We start from the raw sequence: 27,883 nt of genomic DNA, 5'->3' as shown, positions 1-27,883 counted from the left end.
AAGTCACACAATTACTATTTATAGATGAATAAACAATTTGAAATACTCAATGAATGCATTCCTTGCAATCTTTAACCTTAAAATGGAATATCCTTCAAGGTAAAAGACTTGACCAGATGTAGTCTGTAAACATTGTTAAAGTTTTAAAATGTACTATTTGTTCCAGACTCCACACTGTCCATTTATTAAAGCTATGGTACAAAAATAATCTATGTTAAATCCATTGTCCTTCTGATGTCCCAATAAAACAGTGCATTTACATACTGTATATTCACCCATTCAGCCTATAGCTGAGGTTGTCTCAAAGGCCCAGTAACAGCAACAGCAGTTTAATTCTATGGGATAAAGTGAATTGTGATGTGTTTGATGCATAAATCCACACAAACATGATACATGGGCTTCAGGGGTGAAAAATAAAATGCCAAAAAAGTGGTGTATTTTCTGCTTATCTGCTTGATTACAGGCAATGCCATTTAAGACAAGCAACAGTTGATAAGAATGAGATGAGGGTGCTGTCCATGACTAAAAAATATGATTGATGAGGAAGAACAAGAGGCATTTATGGCTGAATACCGGGAGAATTGCATATTCTTGAAGAAAGCAGAGAAACAAGTGAACGGCTGACAAAGGGTGGGAGAAAAAAGGACACCACTTTAGTTTAAGAAAAGGAAAGAGCAAGGCTTATGAGAGGCTGATTGAGCAAGGTTGAAGTGCAGGGATAAAAGGTGTGAGGCGTAATTGCTGATGAAGTAGAGTGTGTGGAAGGTTAGGGACTGAAGAGTTTAATCAGTGGACGATTTCAGAACTGATCGTTAGTGTACACTGGTGAATATATGTGTAATTGTGAATATATGTGTCTTGGCTATGCATGATCTAAGCACAGCAAGAAAAGCAGTGATCCAGACTGCACAGCCTTTACCACAGTAATGGCAGTGTTTTAGCTGCAAGCTTCAAATGTGCTTATCACAGCATTTGTGCCCAATGCCTGTCATCACTGTCACAATGCTGCCATATCCTTTCACATTGCCTGATTTTAATCACACCTCCCTTTTAATCACACCTACCCATCAAACAGTGAGTAGCTGTTTCAGGGCCACCTGATTTACAAGTAAGGATCAAACCTACTGACTTCAGACACACAGGGGATGACCATTATAACTAGATAACCATAGCTTTGTACATTATTTATACACCGCAGGTGCAAAACGGATGCTGAATGCAAACAAATTGTAGCCTCTTTTCTACATAGATCCTGAAAAGAGAGGCATGTTTGATGATTTAAAATGATTGAAAATTCATGTAGCAAAAATAATAACTTGTTCGCACCACACCACAGGGAATCAGCAAATGAGCTTATGGATCACAGGGCCATTTTCTGGACACAGATTAAGTCACGAAGTGTGCTTCATTATATGCCAAAGCAAACCCAGCTCCACTGTCAATTATACTCAGTAGAAATCTAATCTGAACATTTACTTGATGGTTTTCATAATCTTTAAGACCATAATACGTTATTCCGAGCCCTAGGCTATTTTCGTCCAACACAACCTTAATTTTTTAGGTAGCATTTCGTCTAAAATGTCAAATTTACAGGATAAGGAGAAAACCTTCTTAACTTTCAATATAAGTCATTGTAGAAACATTTTCTTCCAAATCATTTTAGAGCACATTGGTTCATTCATTGCATTTACATAATGTAAAGGACACTGCCAGATTCACATTAGCAGCAAAAATTGAGATACAAAGTTTTTTCTGTGATTTGAATGACTATTTAAAAACGGTTGATTGATGGTGGCCAGTTATTGTAGATAACTCAAAACGGTGATAGTAGCTGCCATCAAACCTGTTTAAACATGGGTTTCAGGAGGTAGTGATGTGGGACTAGTACTGTCTAGTTTAAGCTGATTTTGAGATTGTCTTGTCCTTATTACAATTGGGTGGTAAACTGTGTGTTGCTTATTTGACAGTAAACATCACACATGAGTTGACCTATCAAATGTAATGTAAATACCTACGCCTCCTGTATGAAAACATTTGATTTAGCTGCTACAGAATTGATAGTTCTATGTATTTTAGGCAACTAGGCTAGCTAAGACTTCAGAATTACAGCAGAAAACAGTAGATAAAACACAGGAAACTTTTGGTTAGGGTATAATTAAATCATTCACACAGCAAGTTGAAACCCCATGAAACAGCAGAAACTATGGTAATGTACTCATGATTGTGAAAATCATCAGAAAGAGGTGTCACTTCAGTATTAATAGCAATATCACAGTTATACCAGCAATTGAGTGTTCAACAAAACATGTGAGAACCTGCAAACCTATAGATAATTTAGAGATACCAACCTCAGTCGACACAAGCATATTTTCCAGTTGCTTTAACTAATTTTTTCCTGTACAGTGATACATGTGGGGTCCCATGTACCCTGACTTACAGCCCCAAAAGCTAATATGGATCTGCATATCATCACTGTCCTAACAAAATTATGCATCTCTTAATTGGTAACCTTAAAGAAGCAATTAACATGTTATGTTGATTTAATGTAATTTCATTTTGGACTGTTTCTATCGGCCCATACATCTTGACATTTTAACCAAAGGGCACCGGCTGTGATCAAATGATAGAGACCTGGTTTTGATATGACATCAGTCAGTTGGTTGGTATAAATTGACAACAAAACCAACCATGTAGCATTTACTGTCATACTGGAATAACTGTATTGTGTTCTGCTGAACACACATTCAACACCAAAAAATCTATATTAGTCTAGTCTATAAGACCTGACAGTTATTATCATGTATGTGTGACAGTTAGTATAATGGATTTGTATGTAAGACCAAACCGCAACAGCAAATGTGCTTCAGTTTCCTCCCGGAACAATAATTACATTAATAAAGGTGTTGAAATTCTAGAAGCTAAGCCCGGTAATCAATTCAGTCCCCATCAATCATGCAGGTTTTGAGCATGAATATGCTCATGAGCCTTGGAACAAGGGTGTCTAACAATATGCAAATCTAATTCAAATAATAAGAAAACCATCATCTCATCATTTATGACATAAAGGTTCTTTACAGTTAAAAGTCCTTTTGTACGTATGTGTAAACTAGCATTCTGGCACCATCTCAACATATGTGAAAACATTCACACATTCCATTTATCATCTATGTAATTTGCATATTCATATTTCCCCGCAAGCATTCATTAAAAACTTGCTGTTTAACATTCATCAAATTGATGCAAGACCTGTCATTACTAAACACACATGCACTGCATTTGAAAAATATTCAATCTTCTAATATACAAAGTCTAATTCAAATACTTACTCAAGTCTAGCTCTAATTCCAAAGCGTCTTCGTAATGGAGTCTGCACAACAGTGCTTTACAAATCTTAATAAGATCATTCGACTGAATGAATAAATGAACAGAAATTGTCTTAATCAACAGAGATATGCCTATACTATATGTCATTAATAACCAGCAGAGCTCACATATAGAGAAGAACCTAGCTTAGTGCTTACCTTAAACAAACGAAGGATGTTGGCCACCATGATAGACACAGAGCTGGAGGAAGCACCAATGACGCCTACAACTCTCTCAGGCTTGGTGATGATCGGTGTTGCACCTTCTGGACATTTCACATCTGTCCCATCCTTCTCTATGAGTGCCTGGACAAAAGTGAGAGACTGTTCCAGAGCGTGAGTGTCTCGTGAGCAGGTGTCCAGAATACGGGCTCCCAATGTGATGTTGGGGAGCAGCTCGTGGTCATTGTTGATGCGGTCCAGAGCGAAGAGCATGGCCTCCAGGCGATGGATTCCTTTCTCTTTTTTCAGCTCCCCACAGGGCTTTCCTCCATGGCCTCGTGCATGGACTGGAAATAGTCCTCCCAGGGAAATGTCTCCATCAATGCGAATGGAGTTCAGATGCACATGGCCTGGTCCTTTGGCTCTCGCTGCCAATATGGACAGAAAGAAACTGACAAGAACCAGGAGAGAACATAAACCACACTTGGTCCATCTGACTCCACTCGACCAATGTGAAGACATGGCAACAGCTCAGATCTTATCCACGTCACTCTATCAACTTTGATAAGAAATGGTTTGGCTTGATGAAGAAGGTGATCAATAGTGGCAACTTTCAGAAGTGTAGAATCATCTTATTGTTTTATTGATTTTTCAGTCCACCAGGATGACATGGCTTGGACATTTGGCATTCCTAGAAGTAGTCACATTTGACTCCATTGTCTTTCTAGTCCATGAATATTCTTCTCAGGGTGATTCAGACAAGTTAATCAAAAGTATTTCCCTCCTTCTGGTTTTTCAATCTCTTCCTCTCTGAGGGGTAGGCTGGAGGTCAGTCCGTAAGGCCACAGCGCTTTGCCCACCTCAGTGATGTCCTGGAAAACATAATGATGAAAAGGAATGAGTCACAAAGGGAGTGAAGAGTGGAAGACACGTCTGGATCGGTAGGAGCAGTTCTGCCTTATCTTCTGTTTTTCTGTTTAAATGTATTTCTTTGCATCTTGCTGTGAACTGCTCTTTCTCTCTCTCTCTCTCTCTCTCTCTCTCTCTCTCTCTCTCTCTCTCTCTCTCCGTCTCTCTCTCTCTTTCTTTCTCTCTCATTCACTTGCACACTTAAACCCCCTCTCTCTGTGCATCTTCCATTTAAAAGGTTGCCATAGGCTCCCAAGGTCAATAGGGTGGAGTGTTAGTAACCACATATACATTTTTACCATCAATTCTGACTGAAGCAGCTGCAGTCTGATGAACATCTCGACACAATCTCAAGTGTCTCTGATAAACAGAATTGTGTTGATGGAAATGATGCCTTATTGAAATGATTCCTCATGCTTGCTGTGCAAGTCTTCACAGGATGAGCACAAACCTCCTGTAAGCCTTTACATGGCTGTTAACACAATGTACCTTTACTGCAAATGAGAATGAAATGAGCATTTTACAAATAAGGAAACACTGTACAAATCATTATGCGGAGTTGCTATGGCTATTAGTGGTTGCACAGAAAGATGCTTAAATTATAGTTTGAATTTGGGAGACGTTACCTGCAATTAACGGAACAGTAAGCATGTGTTTTCATGCCCACGCAACACCTAACTTATCATTTTGTTTGAGCACTCAAGCTTTTTCATTTTGTACAGCACACTGGAAATGTCTTAGGCTGCTTTATTTCATCTAGGCATGACAGTAGCATCTGTGTCTGTGCAGTAACTGACTGGCCTGTAATTGCAGTCAAAACACACAGTGGTAATGGATGTCATTAGAACATGCTATAAAGTGTAAGCCACTGCCATTTGTCACTCACTCACGCATTAAAACAGTATTCACAACTTTACGTTTATACATAAAGAATAAAAGGATGACTGCAAATCCAACTTTGGCAATAATTACTCTATCACCCGTATATGTGCTTCAGTAAATCTGTTATAAACCAAAAAAAAAGGCATGACGGTAGGACAGATCACTGGCACCAATGGCATCTGGCAGTGCCAACTGACAGACCAATCACAGACGTGATTCGTGAGCCCCCTGCCTCTCCTTATAAATCGTGGCAGCTCCTGTGTCTGTCCAGTCTCTTAGTAAAATGCAAGGAGGGAAGTGTGGCGAGATACACTATATGGACTAAATTATTACTAAAGTATTGGGACACCTGCTCATTCATTGCTGTGAGGATGTAACGCATTCAGTGATAGGAACACTAGGGAGGTCAGAATGTGGGACGATCACCACTCCACCTTATCCCCAACTCCACAAATCATCCCAAAAGTATTGCATAAAGCACCATCATTCCAGAGAACACTGTGTCCTCCTCCAGCCTACACCTGGCAATAGGTTCATGTTTATCTGCCCCAGAGAGTCTTATTCTATTGGCATTATTTCTCAACAAGGACTAGACAAGCTGTGTGTGTGCATTTGCACATCTTTAAAATTGTTCAAAGCGGCATTGATAGGAACCAGATATCTTGTAAACTGAATGTCTCTAAAACTCTCTTACAGAAATCAATTGCATAAAGTTTTCGAAAACATTGCCTGATGCCTGAGACATTGTTTTCCATTTCAAAACGATTTCTTTCAAATCCATTCATGACGAGGAGATGGCAAGGTTGTCTGAGGTAAAAATGTACTCAAAGAAAAACCCTTTTCTCTGAGTTATAATTATTTACCTTTATCATAACATACACATCGTATACAAACTCAGAAGACACAAGTAGGAACCAACAGTGGTTCACATGCCTATGTCTTGATAGCCATCTTCCCAAGGTCAAATCTCTGCTTGAGGTGTAAAAGATCAGGGTCTAGATCGGGTTTTCACCAGGGACACTGGTCCATTTTTGGCTTGCAGGCAAACATCAGTTTTAAATCTGATGTAAGCAGCTGTAGGAAGCCAGTCAATGGAATATGGCAGCAGACTGACATGAGTGAACTTAATGCTGTCTTTTTTCAAGCATGCTTATTGCTTCTGGGCAGCTCTTCTCCAGTGATGCGAGCACAGATGCTGAAAAATGAAAGATTTGGTAAACATGCAGCGAATAACCCGATTATTACTAAAATCCAGGTATGTGTATTGAATTTCGTGAAATCCGATAACGGCTTTAATCCAGTATAAGATATTGCAGTAGCACAGCAGCAGCATACCTTAATGGCCTGTAATTCCTGTACTGAGCCAGGTTGACCATCTCTCATTTGATCTCACCTTTTCTCTCTTTTTCTCTGCCCTCCCCCTCCTCCACTACTAATAGAATGTGCATGAGATGTCTCCTCGAGCGCATGCTACTTCAAAGACTCACAACAGGGCTTCTGAAGGGACTATGAAATGTTTTTTCAACGCTGTGCTTTGATAAGAGAGCCCAGAAGAAATTCCTTCCCCTGAGAATGAGGAGCCCGGTCCATATGTTCCATGCTCTCCTTTGCACTGTTTGTTTCAGGTAATTTACTTGAAAGTGTATTGGTATTGTGCCTTTGTTTTATTGTGGGCAAATGCAGCTGCTGTGTGCGTGCAGTGCTTTCTGAGATAGGGTTATTTAACTAACACTGACTCTGATCTCATTGAGTAATATAGGGGGAGGGTCACGCACCTGCTGCTAAAGATCACTCATTACCCAAACTCTCAGATCCTCCCACTCGCTTACAGCAAGCACTCCACCCTACACCTCATGTGATGCGCTGGGGCTGTGTCGGCTGTGGAGGTTTGTTAATTAATACCATGAGATTTCATGCCTGAAATTGGATAAGTGCAAGAAGACTTTATACTACTTAATATAGCTGCAGAAGTAATCCATCTTAGCTGTATCTCCTTTACCTGTGACTCAGAAAGGCTTACTAACCTTAGTTTGCAAATACGCAAACAAATATGCCATGTTTACTGTCCTTAAATTCTTTTCCAACACCAAAGAGACCAGAAAGCTTTTAAGATGTGTAAAATAGCACATACCACTAGACCCATACACAGACTGAACTACACTCTTTAAAAAAAGAGGTGCTTCAAAAGGTTCTTCGAGCAATGCCATAGAAAAATCATGGCATCATGCTTGTAAATAAGATGTGTGAGTGTGAAGAACCTGACCCTTCACAAAAACTAAAAATGGTTCTTCTATGGCACCTTTATTTATAAGTTTAGTGGACAAGAAGGACATAGGTCTTGGTTTGCTGTGTATACATAATTATTCTACTTTATATAACATTGTCCAATATCTTGGTTATCCAGTGGATCGACTTGGATTCCAAGAGCTTCATTGCTCCTCAGCCTTTATCCTGGTTGCCCCTTTGGCCAAGATCCAGCCACATGTGGGGATTTCGCTTCAGTCTAGTCCGATCTGTCATAGATGCATGTAACTCATTTTCTTGCATACATGAAACCACATCCGCCGCACACAGTGTGATTAAATGAAATTACATTTAATTGGATTTCATTCACTCTGACAGTGCCTTATTACCCTCAAGCCCAAAATGTCTGTGTATGGACCTGCACATCACTATTCATGCACATCAACATGAACATACACTATAACCCGTAAGCCTAAAGGCAATGTTTTCACTAAATGAAATTCCATTTGGGTGCAGATAAGTGTGCAAACGTATTTTAATATACGATTTCAAACATGTTTAAGACATCTTGTGAGCGGCCATGGGCCCAGAATGAGTAGCATACACTTAGATGATTCTAGAATAGTTAAATGAATGAAGTTATAATAAGTAAATATACAGTTTGCTGGTAAACAAATGTCAAAGTATTCAACCTGGTTCTACAAACTAGCTGACCAAATGATTCTAAATAGATAATTACATTCAACTGTTTATCACTTTATCATTTCTTATAGTTTCTTAAAATACGGTGATTCCCAGACAACATGTAGTCACACTTTGCAGTGCAGAAAATGTTAACTCTTATAACTTGCAAAACTGAGGCCAGAGATTCAACTATTAAAATAATTATATATATATATATATATATATATATATATATATATATATATATATATATATATTTTCTTTTTTTTTTTTTTTTTTTTTTTTTTTAACATGACAATCACTCAATAAATTCACCTTAATTCAAAACATGCCAAAACATTGACCTTACACAAATTAGCTGAAAAGAATCCAGAGAGATCCACTGTAATTCCGCATTGTGTTTAACTCACTAATTAGGTCTGATCTATGAGTCAAGTGAAAGGTTTTAATCATTTTCTACATTCAAATGTGATCTTTATTTATATACAGTGAACTGAAGGGTTTTCCAACAAGGTTGCTGGCTCTGGCATATTTGCTTATTGTGTGTGTGTTGTTAATCACTCACCATTAGTGTGTTGTTGTTGTACCCCCCCCCCCCCCCCCCCCACCTACCTTCTCTTAGGTGTACATTTATATTTTGTATTCTGGTAGGATGCCGGACTTGCTGCGGAGTGAGGCTTTTGCCAAACGATTATACTGGTTTTGGTCAGTTAAGTCAGTTAAACATTTAGCTGTCAAATAAATGCAATGTTAGGGTATATATAATTCCAAATATATAAATATATAACTCCATTAAGGATTGTGTATTTTGTACGTTGTTCTAACATATAATGTTTAGTCCCTTCTACTTAAGCTTAAAACATAAAAAGTACATTGATCCGATTGTTGTCTTATCTGCTTGCCCCAGTAAGGGTCATAGGGGCTCGAGAGCCTACCCAGCGTTAAACCCACAATTCCAAGCATTTGATGGTAGATGGCGGTTTAAAATCAGCATGTAAACAGATGCATGAATCTACATGATACATGAATGCACTGAACGTGCCCTGCAAGAGAGTATTGGACATTTTATGTGTGTGGAACTGAGCAGGCACAACACCAGCAGAATCAATCGTAGTTTGTGCTTTCTATGACTCTATCTATGACTCGATCCACAATGCTTTGTAAGGATTTCTTTGATTGCTGTACTAAAGCTTTGTCATGTGGCTTTGTCATATAGCAGGTGTCACAGCCTATTTTCAACCCATATTGCTCAGTCGTGCAGTCATTAAAAGCACTGCTATGTCTAAATGTTGAGTATATTGAGAAAACAAAAATGATACAAAAGCCATTTTTAAATCAGGTTCTCGTGTCTATATCTGTACTGCTCTTGGCTGTGTTTTGTACGGTCATTATAAATAGTGATAATTAATGTCTGCTCCACATCCTGTAATCCATTATCATTCATATGCATTTATTATGCTCCATTTCCAAGTTTCTAAACAGAGAGCAATTTCTGCTCTGAATGAGCAAAATAAAGAGCTCAAATTGGATAAATTTCTGTCTCAGTGGGATTTTTATATATAGAACAGAACCAATCTAATGCTCACCAACTGCGTTCTTTATGCTGGAAATGAAGTCAATCAGCCAAAAGATCTTAGGTATCTCAGGCCTGCTTCTTTAGTTTTGAACTGGTGCTACGAGGCTAGTGAGTAATGAGTAAAGAACACTTATAGCCACTTGCTTGCATCATGCAAACAACATGCCCCAGTCGTCTCAGACTGTGTTGAATTGTAAATTAATCTCAGATAGGCTTGCTTATGTGGATCCCGACTGTGTACAACATTCTCTTATCTATAAAAACTGGAGCTAGACTGGTGGCTAAAGTTTCCATTGCTTGTTAGTTAGACTTGCAATTAGACTTATGGCCTACTGCAAAACGTCAGACAGCAACCATGTCTTGATTTAACCATTTAGAAGAAGATAGGAAGTGCAAAATTTTTTGGCACTTTTGGCCTAATTATTGCTTTAAGGATATAGACAAAGTGAGTTCTGCTCATGCTCTATCTACAACTGTCATCTGTACTTCCTATTTGAAGACATCTCCTTTCCTCTGCTTTGGTGAGCACACTGGACTGACACGGTGCCATCAGTTAGCTGTAATTGATCTTAAAAGAACAATCTTTCTTCAATCTCTCAGCAAATTAAAAAAATGGTGTCTGTGCTAGCCTGTAAGAAGGTGAACTGAAATAGAATCTCACTATCTAGGAGATCCAATGTATATCCATTGTAAACAGACTGAAGGTGACATGCTCCTTTGAATACACGCCATATTTCCATTAGGTAAGTCATTTGTCCCAGTTCATTCACTGCAAATTCAGTTTAATCACTGCAGACTGAATGGAAAAGTGGAGGTCATACCTGTTCTCTGTTTCACAGCTGAGCTATGAGCCAGAGAAGAAGCTGCACAGATGGCATGTGTGACTGCAATGAAGAGAGAAGAGAACACCAGTGACTACAGGAGAAGAAAGAAGTGTCAAATAATGCAGGCTGTGTATTTTCCCTCAGTCTTCCTGAAGCTGAAAATACTAAAAATAAAAATAAGCAAGGTTTAGACATGTAGCTAATGTTGTATACATCCACAGCGGGAAGTGCAACGGATGTCCAGTAGTCTCCAGTAGTGTCTAATATAATAATATAAATATATTTTGTTGTTATAGTTTATATAGTTGTTTTATATTTTTGTCTTTTTCAACTTTATTCAAAATATAGGACATAAGTCAGCAACAAAATCTAAATATGGGGCATTTATGCAATGATTGATTAGTATTAATGGGCCCAAAATGTGCCAAAACATTCCCCACATCAATATAATACCTCTATCACCCTGGTCTGTTGAGTCAAAAGACAGGTTGAGTCAAAGGATTCAAATTCTGACCCTACTATCTGTGTGCCTTTTCAGAAATCCAAATTCATCAGATCAGACTGTTTTTCCAGCCTTCGACTATCTAGTTTTGGTGAGCCTGTGACTCATCACTGCAGCCTCAGCTTTCTGTTCTTGGCTGACAGAAGTGGAACCCGACATGGTCTCCTGCTGTTGTAGCCCGTCCGCCTTAAGTAGGGATATGTTGTGCATTCAGAGATGCTTTCCTGCTCTCCACAATTGTACAGAGTGGTTATCTGAGTTACTGTAGCCTTTCTTTCAGCTTTAACCAGTTTCTCTTACTAGATGTTTCCTCTTTATTGCACCATTCCAGTTAACTCAAGAGCACTAAAAATTCTAGGAGATCCACAGTTATAGAACTACGCAAAACATCCTGCCACCAACAATTATGCTCCACAAAATCACTGAGATCTCTTTTTTTCACATTGTGATGGCTGGTGTGAGCTTTCCCTAAAGCTACTGTCCTGTATCTGGATGATTTTATGCTTTATAATGCTGCCACATGATTGGCTGATAAGATGAATGAGTAAGTGTACCGCTGTGAGGACGAGGATTTGCATTTAATTTATATTTCTAAAAATTAAGTAATAAAAAGTGAAATGTTTACAGCATTAACAACAATAGTATAAGTAATTAAGTAATTAATTGAATTACTTATATTTGAAAACTAGTACATAGATCTCAAAGCAAAATTGAAATGAGTGTTCTGTTAGAAAGCTCAGCTGGTGCTATTTAAATTTAAATCAAATTGAAATGATATTAGTTTTATGAGTTATTAATGAATAAAAAAATTAATTTAACATGACCAGTGATTTCAGGTTTTTTAGTCGCAATAAAAAAAAGATGATTGAGAAACCTAAGTGGCCAGAGTGCCTTACTGACAAATGTTGAATAGAACATGGCAGTTTTTGACAGAGTTGATTTTCCCATCACATAAATAGAGTTACTAAAACACGCTTTCAGCTTTGAATTGCTCTGTAATGATGGAATCTGTTCTGGGAACAAGAGAGCAAAAGAACAAGACAGGGAAAGAAGTGCTCCATTAGGGCGGTCTTTATGAACTGAGTCATTGTAGAGGTGGGCAACCCATCAAACCACCCTGTGGACAGAAGAAAGCCCCGGAGAGAAAACCCTTTGAACTGAAGAAATGAAGAAAACTCAAATCCACTCTTCATTGAATTACAGTAACAACAGAAACTGCTGTAATACACAGACAGTCATAGGCTATTTTCAGATGGCATCATACCAAAGGAGGCAGCACAGTACATTTTGCAAAGTTTCTAATGTTTTAGGTTATCACTTAACATTGAACCTACAGCTTTAAGCTATCACTTAACACTGGACATAAAGCTGTAGGCTATTCCTTAATACTGGATTTAAAGCTTCAAGCTTTAGATTAACACTGTATTTATAGCTTAAGGCTAATATTTAATATTGGCCTGAAAGATTTGGGCTATTAATTAACATTGGACCTACAGCTTTAAGGTATCACTTAACATTGAACCTATGGGGTTAGGTTAGTGAACATTCAACCTAAAGCTTTGTGTCATTACATAACATTGGTCCTATCGCATTATCACATTATACTTAAAGTTTTAGGCTATCACTTGACATTGCACTTACAGTGTTAGGCTATTACTGAGCATTGGTGTTAAAGCTATAGGGTGCCACTTAACATTGGATCTACAGCTATAGGCTGTCACTTGAAATTGGTTCTAAAGTTTTAGGCTATCATTTAACACTGAATCTACAACTTTAGGCAGTCACTTAACCTTAGACCTACATGTTTAAGCTATCATTTAAAATTAGACCCACAGCTTTTGGCTCTCAATAAACATTGGGCTTAAAGGTTTAGGCTGTCACTTAATGTTGTACTTACAGCTTTTAGACAATTACTGAATATTGGTCCTAATGCTTTAAGCTATTACTAAATACTGGTCCTACAGCTTTGGGCTATCCCTTCATGTTAGAAAGCAGAAGCGCATCAAGACATAATATTCTGCTTTACCTACTCTTGTTGTGCCCTTGAGCAAAGAACATGACCCTTTCTAACTCTGTGGGGACTAAAGTATGGGTCACCCTGGCTGTTGCTGTCCACATCCAGCTGTGAGCTTCTGGCAGTGAGGTGTGCCATAACATGATGCACAGGCACAGTTTACTGAGTTCAGAAAACAAATTCTGTAGGATTGAAACTTCTTGAGAAATTGCTATGATTTACTGTACAAATCTTGACCAATATGTTATTAGAAATATAATTTTAATTGAAATTTTATTAAAATAAGTGAATCTTTCACATTTAACTTTATAATGAACCTCCTATTATCGAAGTGTAGTTACGCTCTTTACATTCTTCACAAGATTCTTCAAATTGAGAAATTTACAAAGGAGAAATTTACATAAACAATCCACTGACGGGATCTTTAAGGGAACCCAAAAGTAGTTCTTCTATGCCATTGCTTCAAACAGCCCTTCCTGGCACCTCCAACAGTGAGGGTGTACTCTGAGGCTCCTTTGCAGTTTTAGGCAAGAATCAAACAATACCTTTCTGACCTATACCTGAGAAAGTGAGCAGAACAAACAGTATGCTGACTTGGTGACCTTCAGAAGTGTCATTCTTGCCTCCCTAATTGGAAGACAGGTCTTTAGAGCTAAATAAATCATTGTCATTGTCTAGTGGGAACTCTACCACACTCTGTACAAAGATAAGCTGTGGAGGTGGTTAATATTTCATCAGCAGACTGTGGTTTGGTGGGCAACAGGGGACACACATCTAGCCTGAAGAAAAACATGGATCTTTGGAGTTTGGGATGTCACAGTATAAAAAATGCCTTACATCAGCAGAGCAAGAAAATGTCGATACCAGGCTGCACTGTGGAACAACCTTTCACAGCTCAGCAATGGAGTGTGCATGGATGGATGGATTCATCTGAACGCTAAACAATTAGGCTGAAGTAAATCAGAAGCCCAGTGCAGCCACTCTCTTACTACAAAGTTTCGAATAGTAAAGGTTTGCGCTGTAATGCATTCTGAGAACGGCATCATTTCTGGGAATGTGACAGCTGTAGGCAGTGTAGATGCTCCAATCCATTGGAAAGTGTGTTTTCCAACTCTCTAGCAGGGTCCCTTATGATACCACGATGCCATTTAAAGGAAAGTGTACTCCACGGGAAGAAAGGGCTTTCCGGGAAGAAAAGGGTAACTCACATTCCCTTCAGTTTGCATATCTGAATAAATATTTGAAAACAAGCAGCAAAATTAAGTCATAAATAGTCCTAAATGTGCTAAAAAGGCTTTTCAGTGTTTAATGTAGATGTTCCAATCCACTGAAAAGTATATTTTCTTTCAACTCCATACAGCGATGCAATTGAAGGCAACATTATGTAGCATTTTTATGTTAAAATAACAGCTTCAGAATCACCGTGATGCTCCACTGACTTGTAACAAGGAGAACATTGTCTCTGTTTTTGCTACTCCAGGCTCAGCACACTGATAACTGCACTATGTAACTCTGGGGAAGCAGGCAGGACAACACTAGCAAGAAATGCGTAATACTGCATAACTATTTGTGTAAATTCCTGTAATACTACTCTACCGCCTCAGTCCTCATGCCTTTCAGCTTGCCCAGGAATGCCTGAGAAAGGTATGAGAAAGTGTTTCTTTTGGTGGTGGCTGGATTCTTGCACAATAATGCCAGGAAAGTGCATTCTAAGGAAAAACATATGCTTTATGGGAAGAACATCGTAACTGACGTTCTTCCGTCAGTTCACGTAGCTGAATGAATATTTGAAAACAAGTTGCAAAATGAATAAATCATAAATATGCTCAAAAAGACTTTTTAGTGAAACACATTATGATGAAGATGACAGCAAACACATTTTTGTTTGGAATTTCTCTGCGATATTCTCGTGGAAGCATGTGTGTTCTAACGGATGAAAGAAATAATAACAGCACATTATGCTTGAACTTATGCTGAGACTCATAAAGCATGTTTAGACAACCATAGTCAAAGGCAGTATTTAATTATTTCACAATATGAAAACAAAGCTCTTTAAAGAGGACTATCAGGCCAGCCATTTAGACTTGCTTTTTATGCTTGTTACAGAGCAATACAATGTTATACACTAAACTGAAAATGGGGACATAGTTCTTTGAGCAGACCCTTCAATGCTGGCCCACTTTCTTCAGCTCATTTTTCATCTTCCTGCAGTTATCATAACCAATATGCTTTTGAACCCTTTATGTATCAAAGCACAGGAGGACTAAAACATGCATCATGTTTGAATGTACTGCAAGAGGAGGACAATATCCTCAGTAAGCATGGCCAGGCATCGGTTTTATGGTACGTAGAACTGGAACTGTATAAAACAAACATCGCATTGCATGTTTTGAAGCAGCCCTGCAACCTGTTTCTCTTGTGGTAATTTCATGGTAAAAAAAAAATTACTCTGCGCACACTGCCAGCTCTAAAAGAGGGGAACCATCAACATCTATTTAAACTTCAAAAGGAGACTGTGTCGGCTCTCTGATCCCAGCACTTTGGCACGACGTTTGGAAAAAAACATGTAAATGAGGACAAGAGGCAACATCAAGCATATCTCTGCCTCTCTCTGGTTCGCTCTTGCTCTACTGCAGGAGCATTAGCCTTCATCTGCCCCCAGACGTGAAGGAGGAGCTCGGTAACTCACAGTGCCATGCAGTGATGCTCTGTGGGAAAAGAATAGAGAAAAAGAAAAAGATACGAAGCGAAGCGAACCTGGTCAATCACCATCTCGCTCACTCTGCAACTGACCGTTCAACTGCAACCTTGCTGCAGTGCGACCACCAAGAATATCATTAGCAATATAGACACAGCTCACATGCCTGCCACATCATTCATGAACACCACCAGGCTGCCGAGGGCTTGAACTGATTTGAGGTTTCATATCACTCCCTTGAATGTGTCTTGGCTTCAAGTATAAATCCTTATTTTCATTTTATGAGAGCCATTAAATGTGATATAAAGCCCTTACACCTTTTCCCTCTTGTTTTGCAACAGATGTGTTGATTAGCTGTTTCTGATGTTCGTCCTACTAAGAAGACACAAGTTAATTCAAGCTTAATTAAACAAGCAAACAAACAAAAATGTATCCTTTATCGAAAGTGTTCAAATGAAGAAATTGCTCCTGGTAGGCATGTGACTGCATCTGCCAAACAAGAACAGTCTTTAGATTGACAGCGTTGTACTGGAGTTGGACCACTTCAGTCAATAAAGTAAAAACTAGGATTTATAATGAATATAAAAAAAAAAACACAATCTAAGTTCATCTGAAACTCTAATATTCTGAGTTCTAATATTCTGAAGCCCCAGAAGGCCGTCAGTACTCATATCAGGTGTGTTACACCAGTGTTAGAGCTCTGCAGGGCAGTTAATGTCCAGGACCAGGCTTGGGCATCCATATTCTAAATGATGCACATTAACAAAAACTCATGGTCTAATGGTCACTGAGTCACATATTTACACAAAAAAAAGATTTTTTAAGTTCCATAATAAACTACAAATGGGTTTGTGATGCAAGTTTTTTTAATAGTGCACTTTTAATAGTGCACTTTAATAGTGTCTGAAGCTGCAATATCTACTATTTGTCCGAAGCCTGTCTGAAGTTTTTTTTACGCCTGTATTATATAATAAAATATAATCATATGGCAGGATGCACCAGGAGACGGGGGGTGTAAGGAGAGAACTTTCGGCTGGGAGTTTGATTGAGTTTGCTTTGTGGTAGAATGCCAGATCACCCTGTGATAAGTGGAATGAGAGCTATGGCAGAGTAAGAAAAACATTGGTATAAACACGGTACAGGATGTTAGAATGGGAGGAGTAAGGGTTTCAGGCATGTTTCTCATTCCAATATTCAGTTCTTTTAACTCCACTCTGTTTCTGTTATTTTTCTGTTGTGTGCATTTTTCCTGTTTGCATTTCATTTTAGTAAAAATCAGAGATTATGGACCTTGAAATTAAGGAGCTTGAAGCGTTTTCCTGCAGCATAAGGTGCTGTTAACAGTGCAGCCTGCACCCTGCTGTAAAGTCTGTTTTTTTAAACAATATAAACACTCAAGTATTCCAAAAATGTCTCAACACCTACTTTAATCAATATGTTTTACATCAGGTATCTCAATTGCATGGACATAAAGTACACTTGTAATGCATTAACTCAGTCAATAATTACATTAAGAGGAACAAATTGCTGGAAGGCACAGAGACATTGCTTTCATTAAAAAGAACGGCATCTAATCAGGGAAGAGGCGCCATGTGCAATAGAGGAACCATCACAGTTAAAAGGATGAATCTAATGAAAGAAAAAGAGCTAAGTAAGGTGAGTATTTTACCCCCAGTCACATATTATTAAAATGGCTTATAACTCTAAGAACAATTATAGATCTATTTTACCAGTGGGCGGTAATGACCAGCAATTCAATTATTTCTGAAACAAAACAACAAAAAAAGGATTCTTATTTGTTAGACACAGTTATTGGACATGTTAATGCCTGAGATGCAACATGGGTGTTCATATATTATCATTATTTCTATGGATATAAAAATATGTAAGTAATGTTAATGGGGAACATTGCAGCCCAATCACAAATTCAGCTCTACTTCTTCTGCTGCACCATTTTGTCTCAATTTGAGCATTCTTGCAAACCTTCATTTTGAAATGTGTCCCAAAGCCATTAAGAGCAAGACTTCTAGATGAATTAGCACTGATGCCTTCTCATAAAACCTTACACATCTATCAGTGGGGAACACTTAGGGCATTTTAGGGCTTTAGAGAAGGCCTAATGATTTCTGGGAATTACTGAAAACTTGTCTGTAATTTTTGCTCATTTTTATCCAAGCAATACTTTTTTAAACTCTAGAAGATCATAGAACATGTCTTAAAATCGTTATTAAGTTAACAAAATGGTTAATTTGTGAATGTGTTCAATTTAATTGTTCCATTGTTCCAATAATCGCTTTGTTTTTTGTAGTATCTACATAACAGTCAGATCTCAGAAACGTGAGAATATTGCTTAAGTCTCACACTGTTTCCAGATAGGACTGTGTCTAGGAGAATCAAATGAGATTAAGAGGAGCTTTAATTAGAATATTTCTTTCTTCTGGGATAGTTTATTAAATAAACTGTCACATTAACTGAATGTTTAGTGAAATAATTCTAAATAATTTGTCATTATAGACCATCCACGGTCTCATGTGGCTGTGAGCATGTTTGTGCGTTAGTGTATGAATCAGAGGAAAAGGCCAGAGGGAATGGTAATTCCTATCCTATACATTTCTCTGCAGTCTTTTTTTTCACCATCAAACACATTAAAAGATATGAGTTCAGTTTTACTGCTTACAGAATACACTCTTTAAATATTTTCTCACAAGGTCAGAAGTTTCAATATTTCAGTATCGATTCGCCTATCCCTACTTGTGAATCTACAGTTTGAGTTAATGGCATTTTCTTAGCTAATTCATATTTTTCCAAGGACCTTCTGATGATGCACGGAAGACCAAATGACAAGCAAACTACAAGTAAACCTATGTGGACATCCAAATTAAAACCCTTTGCTTTAAAAAGGGTTCTATAAAGATCATTCCTCCAATGCGAAGAACACTTTAACTAGGTCAAGACACATCCAAGCATCCAAATTATTCTGCGATTTCTCATAGAGTCATTGCCTTTACCAAAGAACTCTTGAAGAACCATTTTTAAGAGTGTAGTACAGCATGTTTATATTGTGTTCAGGTCAAATTGGACAGATTTACAGGTTATCTTTCAGAAAAATGTAATTCATTGAATCTGATTATATATGAGCTTCCATGACATTGTCCACATTTCTGAGTATTGTGGGTGAGTGTTTTTATTTAACTTTTGTTTCTTCCTTGCTGTTCCTGGTATAAAACTAACTGATCTTTAGACACAAATTAGTGCCACTATAATAAGTGTATAAAAATGGGCTTCAAGCACATGATCATACAACAGATGGACACTGTTCCTCTCCCACGCCCTCACATGCATTTTCATCAACAGTCTTTAGTTCAGCCTTGCAACAGCTGCTTTGAAAGCACACATTTATGGGTAATGCATGACTAGATCAATTAGCTTATAATTATCCCACAATCCTTTGCTACAGGAGATTTAAAGGAATCTTTCCAGTTTCCTGTAATAGTGGACAGATGGGTAAAAAGAGGATAGAGTCTGTCCTAAACCTTTTATTGCCAAAACATCCTTCTGAGGAAGATTTTGAGAATTAAGCTTAACAAAAGTCTTGAAAAAGGCATGGGAAGGGCATTGGCTTTGGGCTTGCCAGTTTAGGTCAGTTTGAATGTTCAGTTTCAGACTTCCAGACACTTACTAAGGCTACTAGTATAAAGAAAATACATGTCCTGTATGAACGGACACAACGTTGGTGTATTGAACTTGTGTCAATGTTTATCTGTCTGACTTTGGAGAATATTGTTGATCAGAGAAAAAGAGATGTGATATTATCACAGCACAGTTTGTCTCACTGTGGTTGTTTGATCTGCCCTGCGTCTCAACCCAGAGCAGTGCTAATAGGATTGAATATACAACTTGCAGACATCTACTGTATATTACAACACTTTTTCAACTCCTTCCAGCCAGCCCACCAGCTCTATGTAATGAATGCTATGCTTATTAAAGTAGATTTCTCAACTGGGCTACACTGCTGACAGTGAGCTTTGTTATTTTAGGAAGTTGTGGATTTTGACTTCATGCTAGAAAGCTCTCTAGACAAAAAAAGAATGGAAACTATGTCAAATACCCAAAGTCAACCTTCTTTTGCTAATAAGCTTTTTTCCATAAAAAAAATAAATAATCAGACACAAATCACCTCACCAGACAATCTCTCAGTCTAAATAATGGAGGTTGAGAATCAGGAATCAGTTAAGGAAGTGTGCAAGGGCAAAGGGGATAAAACAGAGGCCCTGGCCCAGTTTTGTATCTGTTTCTCTGCCGCAGAGACCAGAATCTGCAGGTTTGAGGGGGGAATTATAGTCTGCAGATGGGAGAGGAGTTAGTGGCTGACAGGTGCAGAGCTAGAAGCTCCCTTGAGTTGCTCCTTATTCACTGCTGACTCCAACATCATCCACTTTCTGACTCCTCTCCTTGCTTCTGTCAAGGGTTATGTTGCTCAGTGCTGCTTAACAGATGCACCAGCTGAGTTTTCAGGACAGCTCTTACTAAAAGGGCATTCAGTACTCAGCAAACCTTAGGTCTTCAACATAAACTCTCCTAATTAGAAAATACTGTAGTGTAACATTACTGACCGTATATCTCTACACCATTAGAAATATACATTTCTGTTTGGCTTTTTGCTTGACCATAGAACAAGCCTTGTGATAGTACCCTTACACAATTATAGAACCCTCACACAGAGGGTTCTATAAGGAATGAGGTTAGTTTAAATAGTAAAAAAAAGGTTCCTCACACTTACATCTCGTTTATAATTTTTATATGCCCTGTCTTTTCAATCTTTTTGAGAGATCCAAAGTGTGGTTCTATAATGGTACTGCTCCAAAGAATTCTTGACACTTTTAATTTTTCAGAGTGTGCTGGTATTGCTGTCATTATGGCTTGTCATAATACCACCATGACCTGTCATTCTAAGTGACACTATCTTGAGAATTATGTCTTCATGAGCAGAGGTGTGCACATTACTGATATAAACCAATTCCAGGGGTCAGTCGGGAGCAAGCACTTAGGAATTACTTCAACCGAGCTATAAAGACAAATCATTCACCCTCTACATTAGGGCCCAGTGATGAAAATTAAACACAATGAAACTATTCCATGCTCTGCATTGGAACTGACATAACTGAATAAAAAAGAATAACAATCAAATAAAATGTTGCATTTTCAGTGAATCTATGATGATTAGGTGAATCAGTAAAATGTGTTGGCAACAAAGCAGCAATGTATCTGCATTTATAGACACATGACAGTGAGAGGTAAAGGGAACTATAGAAAGCAAGATCTGGAAGACTGAGAAAACCCACATATGCTGGCCAGAGAGGCAAAGCAAACCCCTGAAGAGCTTACAAAAAGGATTCGTAGATACAAGAGTGGTGGTGCACTGTTCTATCGTGCAGCATTGCTGGACGATAAAACTGACCTGTATAGAAGAGTCATCAGGAGAAAGTCAACATTTGAAGTATGCAAAAAACTTTTGCCAACTGTTAAGCATAGGGTTGGGTCTATTAAGCTGTGGAGTTGTGTGGCAGCCAGTGACAGCACAGGAAACACTGCACAGCCAAGAAAATAAAGCTGAAACAAGGTTGGCTTCTACAACAGGATAATGACCCAACACATGCAGTGAACATGAACAGCATTAAAAACATGTTAGATCTTAAACATGCTGTGCATACATGATGGACAAAAATATCACAGAACTAGCAGCATTTTTAAAGGAAGAGCGGGTGAATGAATGCAACCGCAGGCTGTGAGAATCTAAGTTTATTAACTATAAAGTAGCTATCCACGATATAAGATTTGCAGAAGAACTTTCCTTCTTTTTTTTGAAGAAAATAATGATTTATTAATGAATCATCTGTCAGATATGTCAGTCTACATATAATCATGACGATGATAATGACGGCCCTATTCTGTATATATGAAAATGCTCTGTCACATGTGCTCAAATGTATTTGCTTGAGCTTATGAGTGGCGTTAGTCAAAGATCTTGTTAAAAGGTGGCAGGTGATCACAACCCCACTGCTCTGTTATTGACTTCTCATTAATGGCCTAGACACAGGGAGCTTAGCTAATGGATCCAGGATACAGTGATGGAAGGAGAGTCCTCTAGCTTCATCTGACTCACAGAATGACTCCAGTATCATTAGTGGAAGTGATTGAATATATTCATCTCTTCCACATACTGGGACAGACACCAATGCAATTATGTATAAACACAGGACATGATGGTTAATGGTGTGTTTTAAAGGGTAATATTTTTTCGCTGTTTGGCTCAATGTTCCAAAATATTACAGATCATCACGACTTAAAATTTCTCCAAACCTGATGCTGCCCGGATTGACCGAAGCCAGTGCCGCCACAAGCGTGGAACCGCACAGTAATAGCAGCTCTCCTCTCTGAAATTCGCTCCTGAATGTGCTAGCGTGTCCAATCTCTTTTGGTATAAGCAAGTTAAAACTGCTTGGCTTCCTTTGTGCTGGTGCCGCCCTCTACACTAGGATCCGTCAAAAGAATCTGTGATAATTTCACACTTCAGGAACCATAAACGCCCCCGTGTCCATGCTTTTATGTTGGGGCCCGTCAGACCTATCATACTTTGATGAGTTGTTACACTGAGACTAATCGGTGCCTGACGAGTCTGGTGCATCTCTTATCTGAGTGGTCCTTCTAAATTTAAGGCCCGCAGTCAATAGTGATGACATCCATCATAGTCACGCTCACCGATTTATCTATAGACCGCCTTCCAGCATATGTCAGGATTTTAGAATAGCTTAGCGAAGGCTTCCAGATGTAACATGGCTAAGCTAGTTTCACTATGACTGTCAGTACTCTGCGTAGAGTATTACCCTGTGTAGAGCTGGCCTTTATCCTGCAAGCTAGATCAGCATGGACTGATGCCTGCTGATATGTCACTTCTGGAGGTTGCTTCAAAGAGAGGGAAAAGCATCAAAGGGAGGTGAGTATAGAGCTAATATGCCTCCACGAGACTCTACCACTCCTCCACATTGTAAAAAATGATCTCTTACACACTGAAAATGAAGGTGCTATAAAAAGGTTCTTCGATGGATGCCATCGAATTTTACCATTTTTGTGAAAGTGATAAATGTGTGATGAACCTTTTAACATTCTTCATTACATTCCTCACACTCACATCCCTTTTACAATAATGGTTCCTTATGTAGGAAGATATGACCAACACTCAGAACACCCGGATATGTCCTCTTGTTATGATTTAAATAATACGTCCAGCTGGAATTTTTTAATTGCATGAAATGCCTGGGATTTCGCATTGTTTTTTTTACAGTCGCCAAACCTTTGGTGTACAAACTTTTACAGCTTTAAACATGTATCCTTAGGTCCTGCCTTCTCACCGCCACAATTGGTTGATATGTACCTGCATCTGCTTTAAGCCGCTGGTCAAACTGTTCCACCACAGTCGATTGACCACAGCCTAAAAATGCCTAAACACAAATGTAAAAATACATAAATCAGTTCTAAAAAACAGACACATGGTTTTGTCTTGTTGGAAGTGGGCAGAATATTCAGTTTCAAATTAATAATCAAATCATGGTCACACACACACACACACACACACAGTCATAGCCTGTTACACTAGCAGGACTGAATCATAAATCTAGTGAATTTGTAATATCTAGTAGATTACCCAATCCACTGGGAGGGTCTGTGCCGCCTCTTTTCGAACTGCACACTTGCACCCGACTTAAACAAAGACATTCTGGCACGTTTGAAGTTAGATCATCCTTAAACATTCTGACAACGATCTCAAAATGAGAAAGATCAGATATTGAGCAAAGGTTTAAGATGATTTCACTTGCTCAGATATTATTTTTTGCAGTGCATCCAAGAACCAATCTTCCTCCTGACCTACCCCATAGATCTGAGCACTGGTCGAGGTGGACTGCATATACAGAGAGTGGTTCTTCGCTGTTGAGAAGCAATTCACATGACAACTGCCCAATGTTCTATTTCTCAGAGAGTGTCTCTGCATCAATTTACAAAAACTGGACTGGAGAAGCCTGAAAAAAAATCGTCCTCAAACAAAATCGAACGGCCAGAGGTTGTTTTCTTGTTTCTCGGCATGTCCAGGTTCTGCTTAAAGGATTTCTATCGTAACACAGATTTCCGTGTCGTTATAGGTTTGATTGCCTTAATCAGCCTTCTGTGTCTCAGTCCGCCACTTGATGCTCTCTTCAAGATCCATGCTCTTCTCATGATAATGAGGATGACCATCTTCCAGGACCTGATTTTGTCATCTGTCTTTTTTGGGGGCTCTTTTTTCTCTCTCTGTTTCTCTCTCTGCTTCTCTCTCTGTTTCTCTCTCTCTCTTGCTCGCTATTTGTTTTTCATCTTGTGAATGTATTACATCTGATGTGTATATACGAGCATTACCATTTATATTTGTAACATTTTCTACTGTTCCATATGGATCTCACGCTCTGATTAGAGATGCTCATCCTACTGAGAAATGTCTTTCTCTCTCTCTCTCTCTCTATCTTGCTCTCTCCGTCTCACTCTTTGTCTCTCTCACCACCCCACTCACTGCTGTCTCCCATTAACCTTTACCTTATGCACTCTCATTATTTTCTCTATTAGATGTCACAATTTTCCACTTAATCAGCTGCTAATTAAAATAACTTCAGAACCCCTTCTGGGGTTTATTTCCTCAGAAAACCCACACAGATTTGTGTATTATGTCTAATGAAGGTCTAATCAGTGGACTCAATTGGTGTATAAACCCATTTGGTCCAATTTAACGTCAGGAGTGTCAGCCTCGGTGGAAATGTCTTTGTGTAAGGATGAAGCTGCCGTGTGCTCGCTCCCTCGCTTCTCTTTCTCTCTTTCTCTCTTTCTCTCTCTTTCCCTCGCTCAAGCTTTCTGTGAAGAGAGAACCTTGCTGTTTTCCTGGCTACATTGTGAGTGGAGAATTTTTACTACATGTAATTTGCAGTGCATCAGCAACCCCAAGCATTAGCATATAGTGGTCACACAGCACAGTCAAATTGTACTCAGGATCAAAACACTGAGACGTTGGACATTTCCATATCAGTTACATGCCATAGGATGCATTATATATTGTCAAGTCGTTTTGTGTGTCGCATGATGTGCTGAATGCATAATTAATTTTATGTGAGCTGAGCTGCTACAGCGTCAAGATTTCTGAATTGCGGGGTAGGCCTATATTGTAGGGTGGTGGATCACAATGCTAGTCTCTGGTCCCACGTTGTCATGGAGATCGGAATGAATGGTTGGATTTTCAGCATTTGATGAAGGCTTATCAGAACCAGTGCATGGGTGGAACACTGCTCCATCCATAAACATTGACAAAGAATGGAGTTTAAGTGTTCCAGTCATTTCAAGTCTTTGAACTCATTTATCTCATTTATTTCTTATTACATCACTTTACAGATCTCTACCGCAGAAAAGCACCAGTGCTGTATGTAGATGTGGAAAAGCTTTAATATATGATTTTTATGGCCTTGTTCACTGCCTGTGATTATATGTATGTAAGCCTGTAAGGAAACAAACTTAAAAGGAGAATTTGTCAGTAACTTGACAAATGTTTTGTTGAACATATTGGAAAAAATATCCATCATGCGATAAACCATCATGATATAAAATAAAATCATCATAATGTAATCATAATATACATAATATACATTTTCCAAATCTGTTAAATATGTTAAGTAAATAAGCAGTAATAGTGCATTAACCTGTGATTATCTGAGAATGTACAGTGACAGTATAGAAATACATGTACATATTGTATATTGCAATATATATATATATATATATATATATATATATATACACACACACTATATTGTCAAAAGTATTCGATCGCTTGCCTTCGCATGCATATAAACTTCAGTGACATCCCATTCTTAATCCATAGGGTTTAATATGATGTTGGGCCACCCTTTGCAGCTGTAACAGCTTTAACTCTTCTGGGAAGGCTTTCCACAAGGTTTAAGGGTGTTTATGGGAATTCTTACCATTCTTCCAGTAGTGCATTTGTAGTGCAAGGTCAGACACTGATGTTGGACAAGAAGGCCTGGCTCTCAGTCTCTGCTCTAATTCATCCCAAACATGTTCTAATGGTTGAGGTCAAGACAGGTTCCCACAAATGAATGAAATTAACCAATATCTCTTGGTGTGCTGAAGCATTAAGAATCTATTTTACTGGAACTAAGGGGCTGAACTCCTGATAAACAACCCCACACCATAATCCCCCCTCCAACAAACTTTACACTTGGCACAATGCATTTAGACAAGTATCGTTCTCCTGGCAAGCGCCAAACCAGGACTTGTCCATCGGATAGCCATACATAGAAGTGTGATTCGTCACTCCAGAGAACACGTCTCCACTGCTCTAGAGTCCAGTGCTGGCGTGCTTTACAACACTGCATCTGACGCTTTGCATTGCGCTTGGTGGTGTAAGGCTTGGATGCAGCTTTCTGCTGAGTAGCAATTAACTCAGCAGAAAGTTGGCAACCTCTGCGCCTCAGCATCCACTGACCCCGCACTGTCATTTTACGTGGCCTATCACTTCGCTGAGTTGATGCCATTTCCAATCGCTTCCACTTTGTTATAATACCACTGACAGTTGACTGTGGTATATTTAGTAGCAGAGAATTTTCTTTTTCTGGACTTGTTGCACAAGTGGCATCCTATCACGGTACCACACTGGAATTCACTGAGCTTCTGAGAGCGATCCATTCTTTCACAAATGTTTGTAGAAGCACGCCCAGGTCTGCATGCCTAGGTGCTTGGTTTTACACCTTTGGCCACGGAATTGATTGTAACACCTGAATTCAATGATTTGGATGGGTGAGTGAATACTTTTGGAAATATGGTGTGTGTGTATATATATCATCCCCAAGATATTGGATGGGGCACAGTTCCACTGCTCCACAGCTCAATGCTGGGGGGGCTTCATATCTCTCTAGCCCACACCTGGCATTAGGCATGATGGCAATAGGTTCATGTTAATCTACCTCTCTATAGGGACAAGACAAGCATTTTTGTGTATTCTGTGTCAGCAAAGGGTGCAACTTAAAGTACCTGAATACAGTCATTAGAAGGGGTGTCCACAAACATTTGTATATATAGTTTATTTTTTATATATTAGTCTACCAGTATTGGTAACAATGAGAAATATACAGTTATACACTCACCAAACAATTTATTAGGAAGACTACACTAATCCCTAATTCACTCATTCCTTTGAGATCCATGTTGACATGATTGCGTCACAATTCTTGGGTGCATTTTAATGCTTGTTTTGTTCTACCAGATGTCCTATTGGATTCAGATCCGACCACTGAAGAACTCAGGTTCATGTAACCTGTGTGAGACAACTTTTGCTTTGGGACATAAGGCACGAAGTAGACATTAAAATATGAGTAAATCATGGCCATAAAGAGATTCACATGGTCAGCAACAATACTCAGATGGGCTCTGTCAAGCATTCCGTATGCACAATGCAACCTCAGCTTTCTGTTCTTACCTGACAGAAGTGAAACAAGGCATCAACAAAGGCTTGTCCATCCCCAGTACTGACGCTCACTGGATGTGTTTGCTCAATTGCTCCATTCTGAGCGAACTCTAGAGATTGTTGTGTTGAATATTCCAGGAGAACAGCTATTACTATTATACTTGAAATACTCAAACCAACCTGTCTGGAACCATCAATCATGCCAGGTTTAAAATCACTGAGATCACATTTTTCTCCAACCTGATTTTCTGAAGCTGCTGGCCTATATTTGTATGTTATTATGCACTGCACTGCTGCCACACCATTTGCTGATTAGATAATTGCACAAAGGAGTGGGTACACTGGTCTTCCTATTAAACTGCTCAATAAGTGTATGTATGTTTATGCATTTTCACAAATTATCTTGTGTTTCCAATCAAATTCTCATATCACAACAACATCATCTTATTCCAGTGTCATATATAAAATAATT

The 27,883-nt window shown here is 38.7% G+C and overlaps 1 protein-coding gene across 2 annotated transcripts in view; it reads right to left on the bottom strand.

Annotated features, from left to right (window-relative positions):
* Nucleotides 1-27,883, bottom strand: part of LOC140560265 (metabotropic glutamate receptor 4-like) — a 164,700-nt gene that overhangs the window by 111,875 nt on the left and 24,942 nt on the right. For both annotated transcript variants that reach the window (XM_072684592.1, XM_072684593.1), the window contains exon 2: nt 3,522-4,396. In XM_072684592.1, the coding sequence (XP_072540693.1) occupies nt 3,522-4,046 (525 nt within the window). In that variant the 5' untranslated portion in view covers nt 4,047-4,396. The remainder of the gene's footprint in view (nt 1-3,521; nt 4,397-27,883) is intronic.

The sequence above is a fragment of the Salminus brasiliensis genome, chromosome 7 (assembly GCF_030463535.1).
Source record: "Salminus brasiliensis chromosome 7, fSalBra1.hap2, whole genome shotgun sequence".
NCBI classification, from domain to species: Eukaryota; Metazoa; Chordata; class Actinopteri; order Characiformes; family Bryconidae; genus Salminus; species Salminus brasiliensis.
The sequence above is the reverse complement of the archived record's forward strand: the minus strand, read 5'-3'. Positions and strand labels throughout refer to the sequence as shown.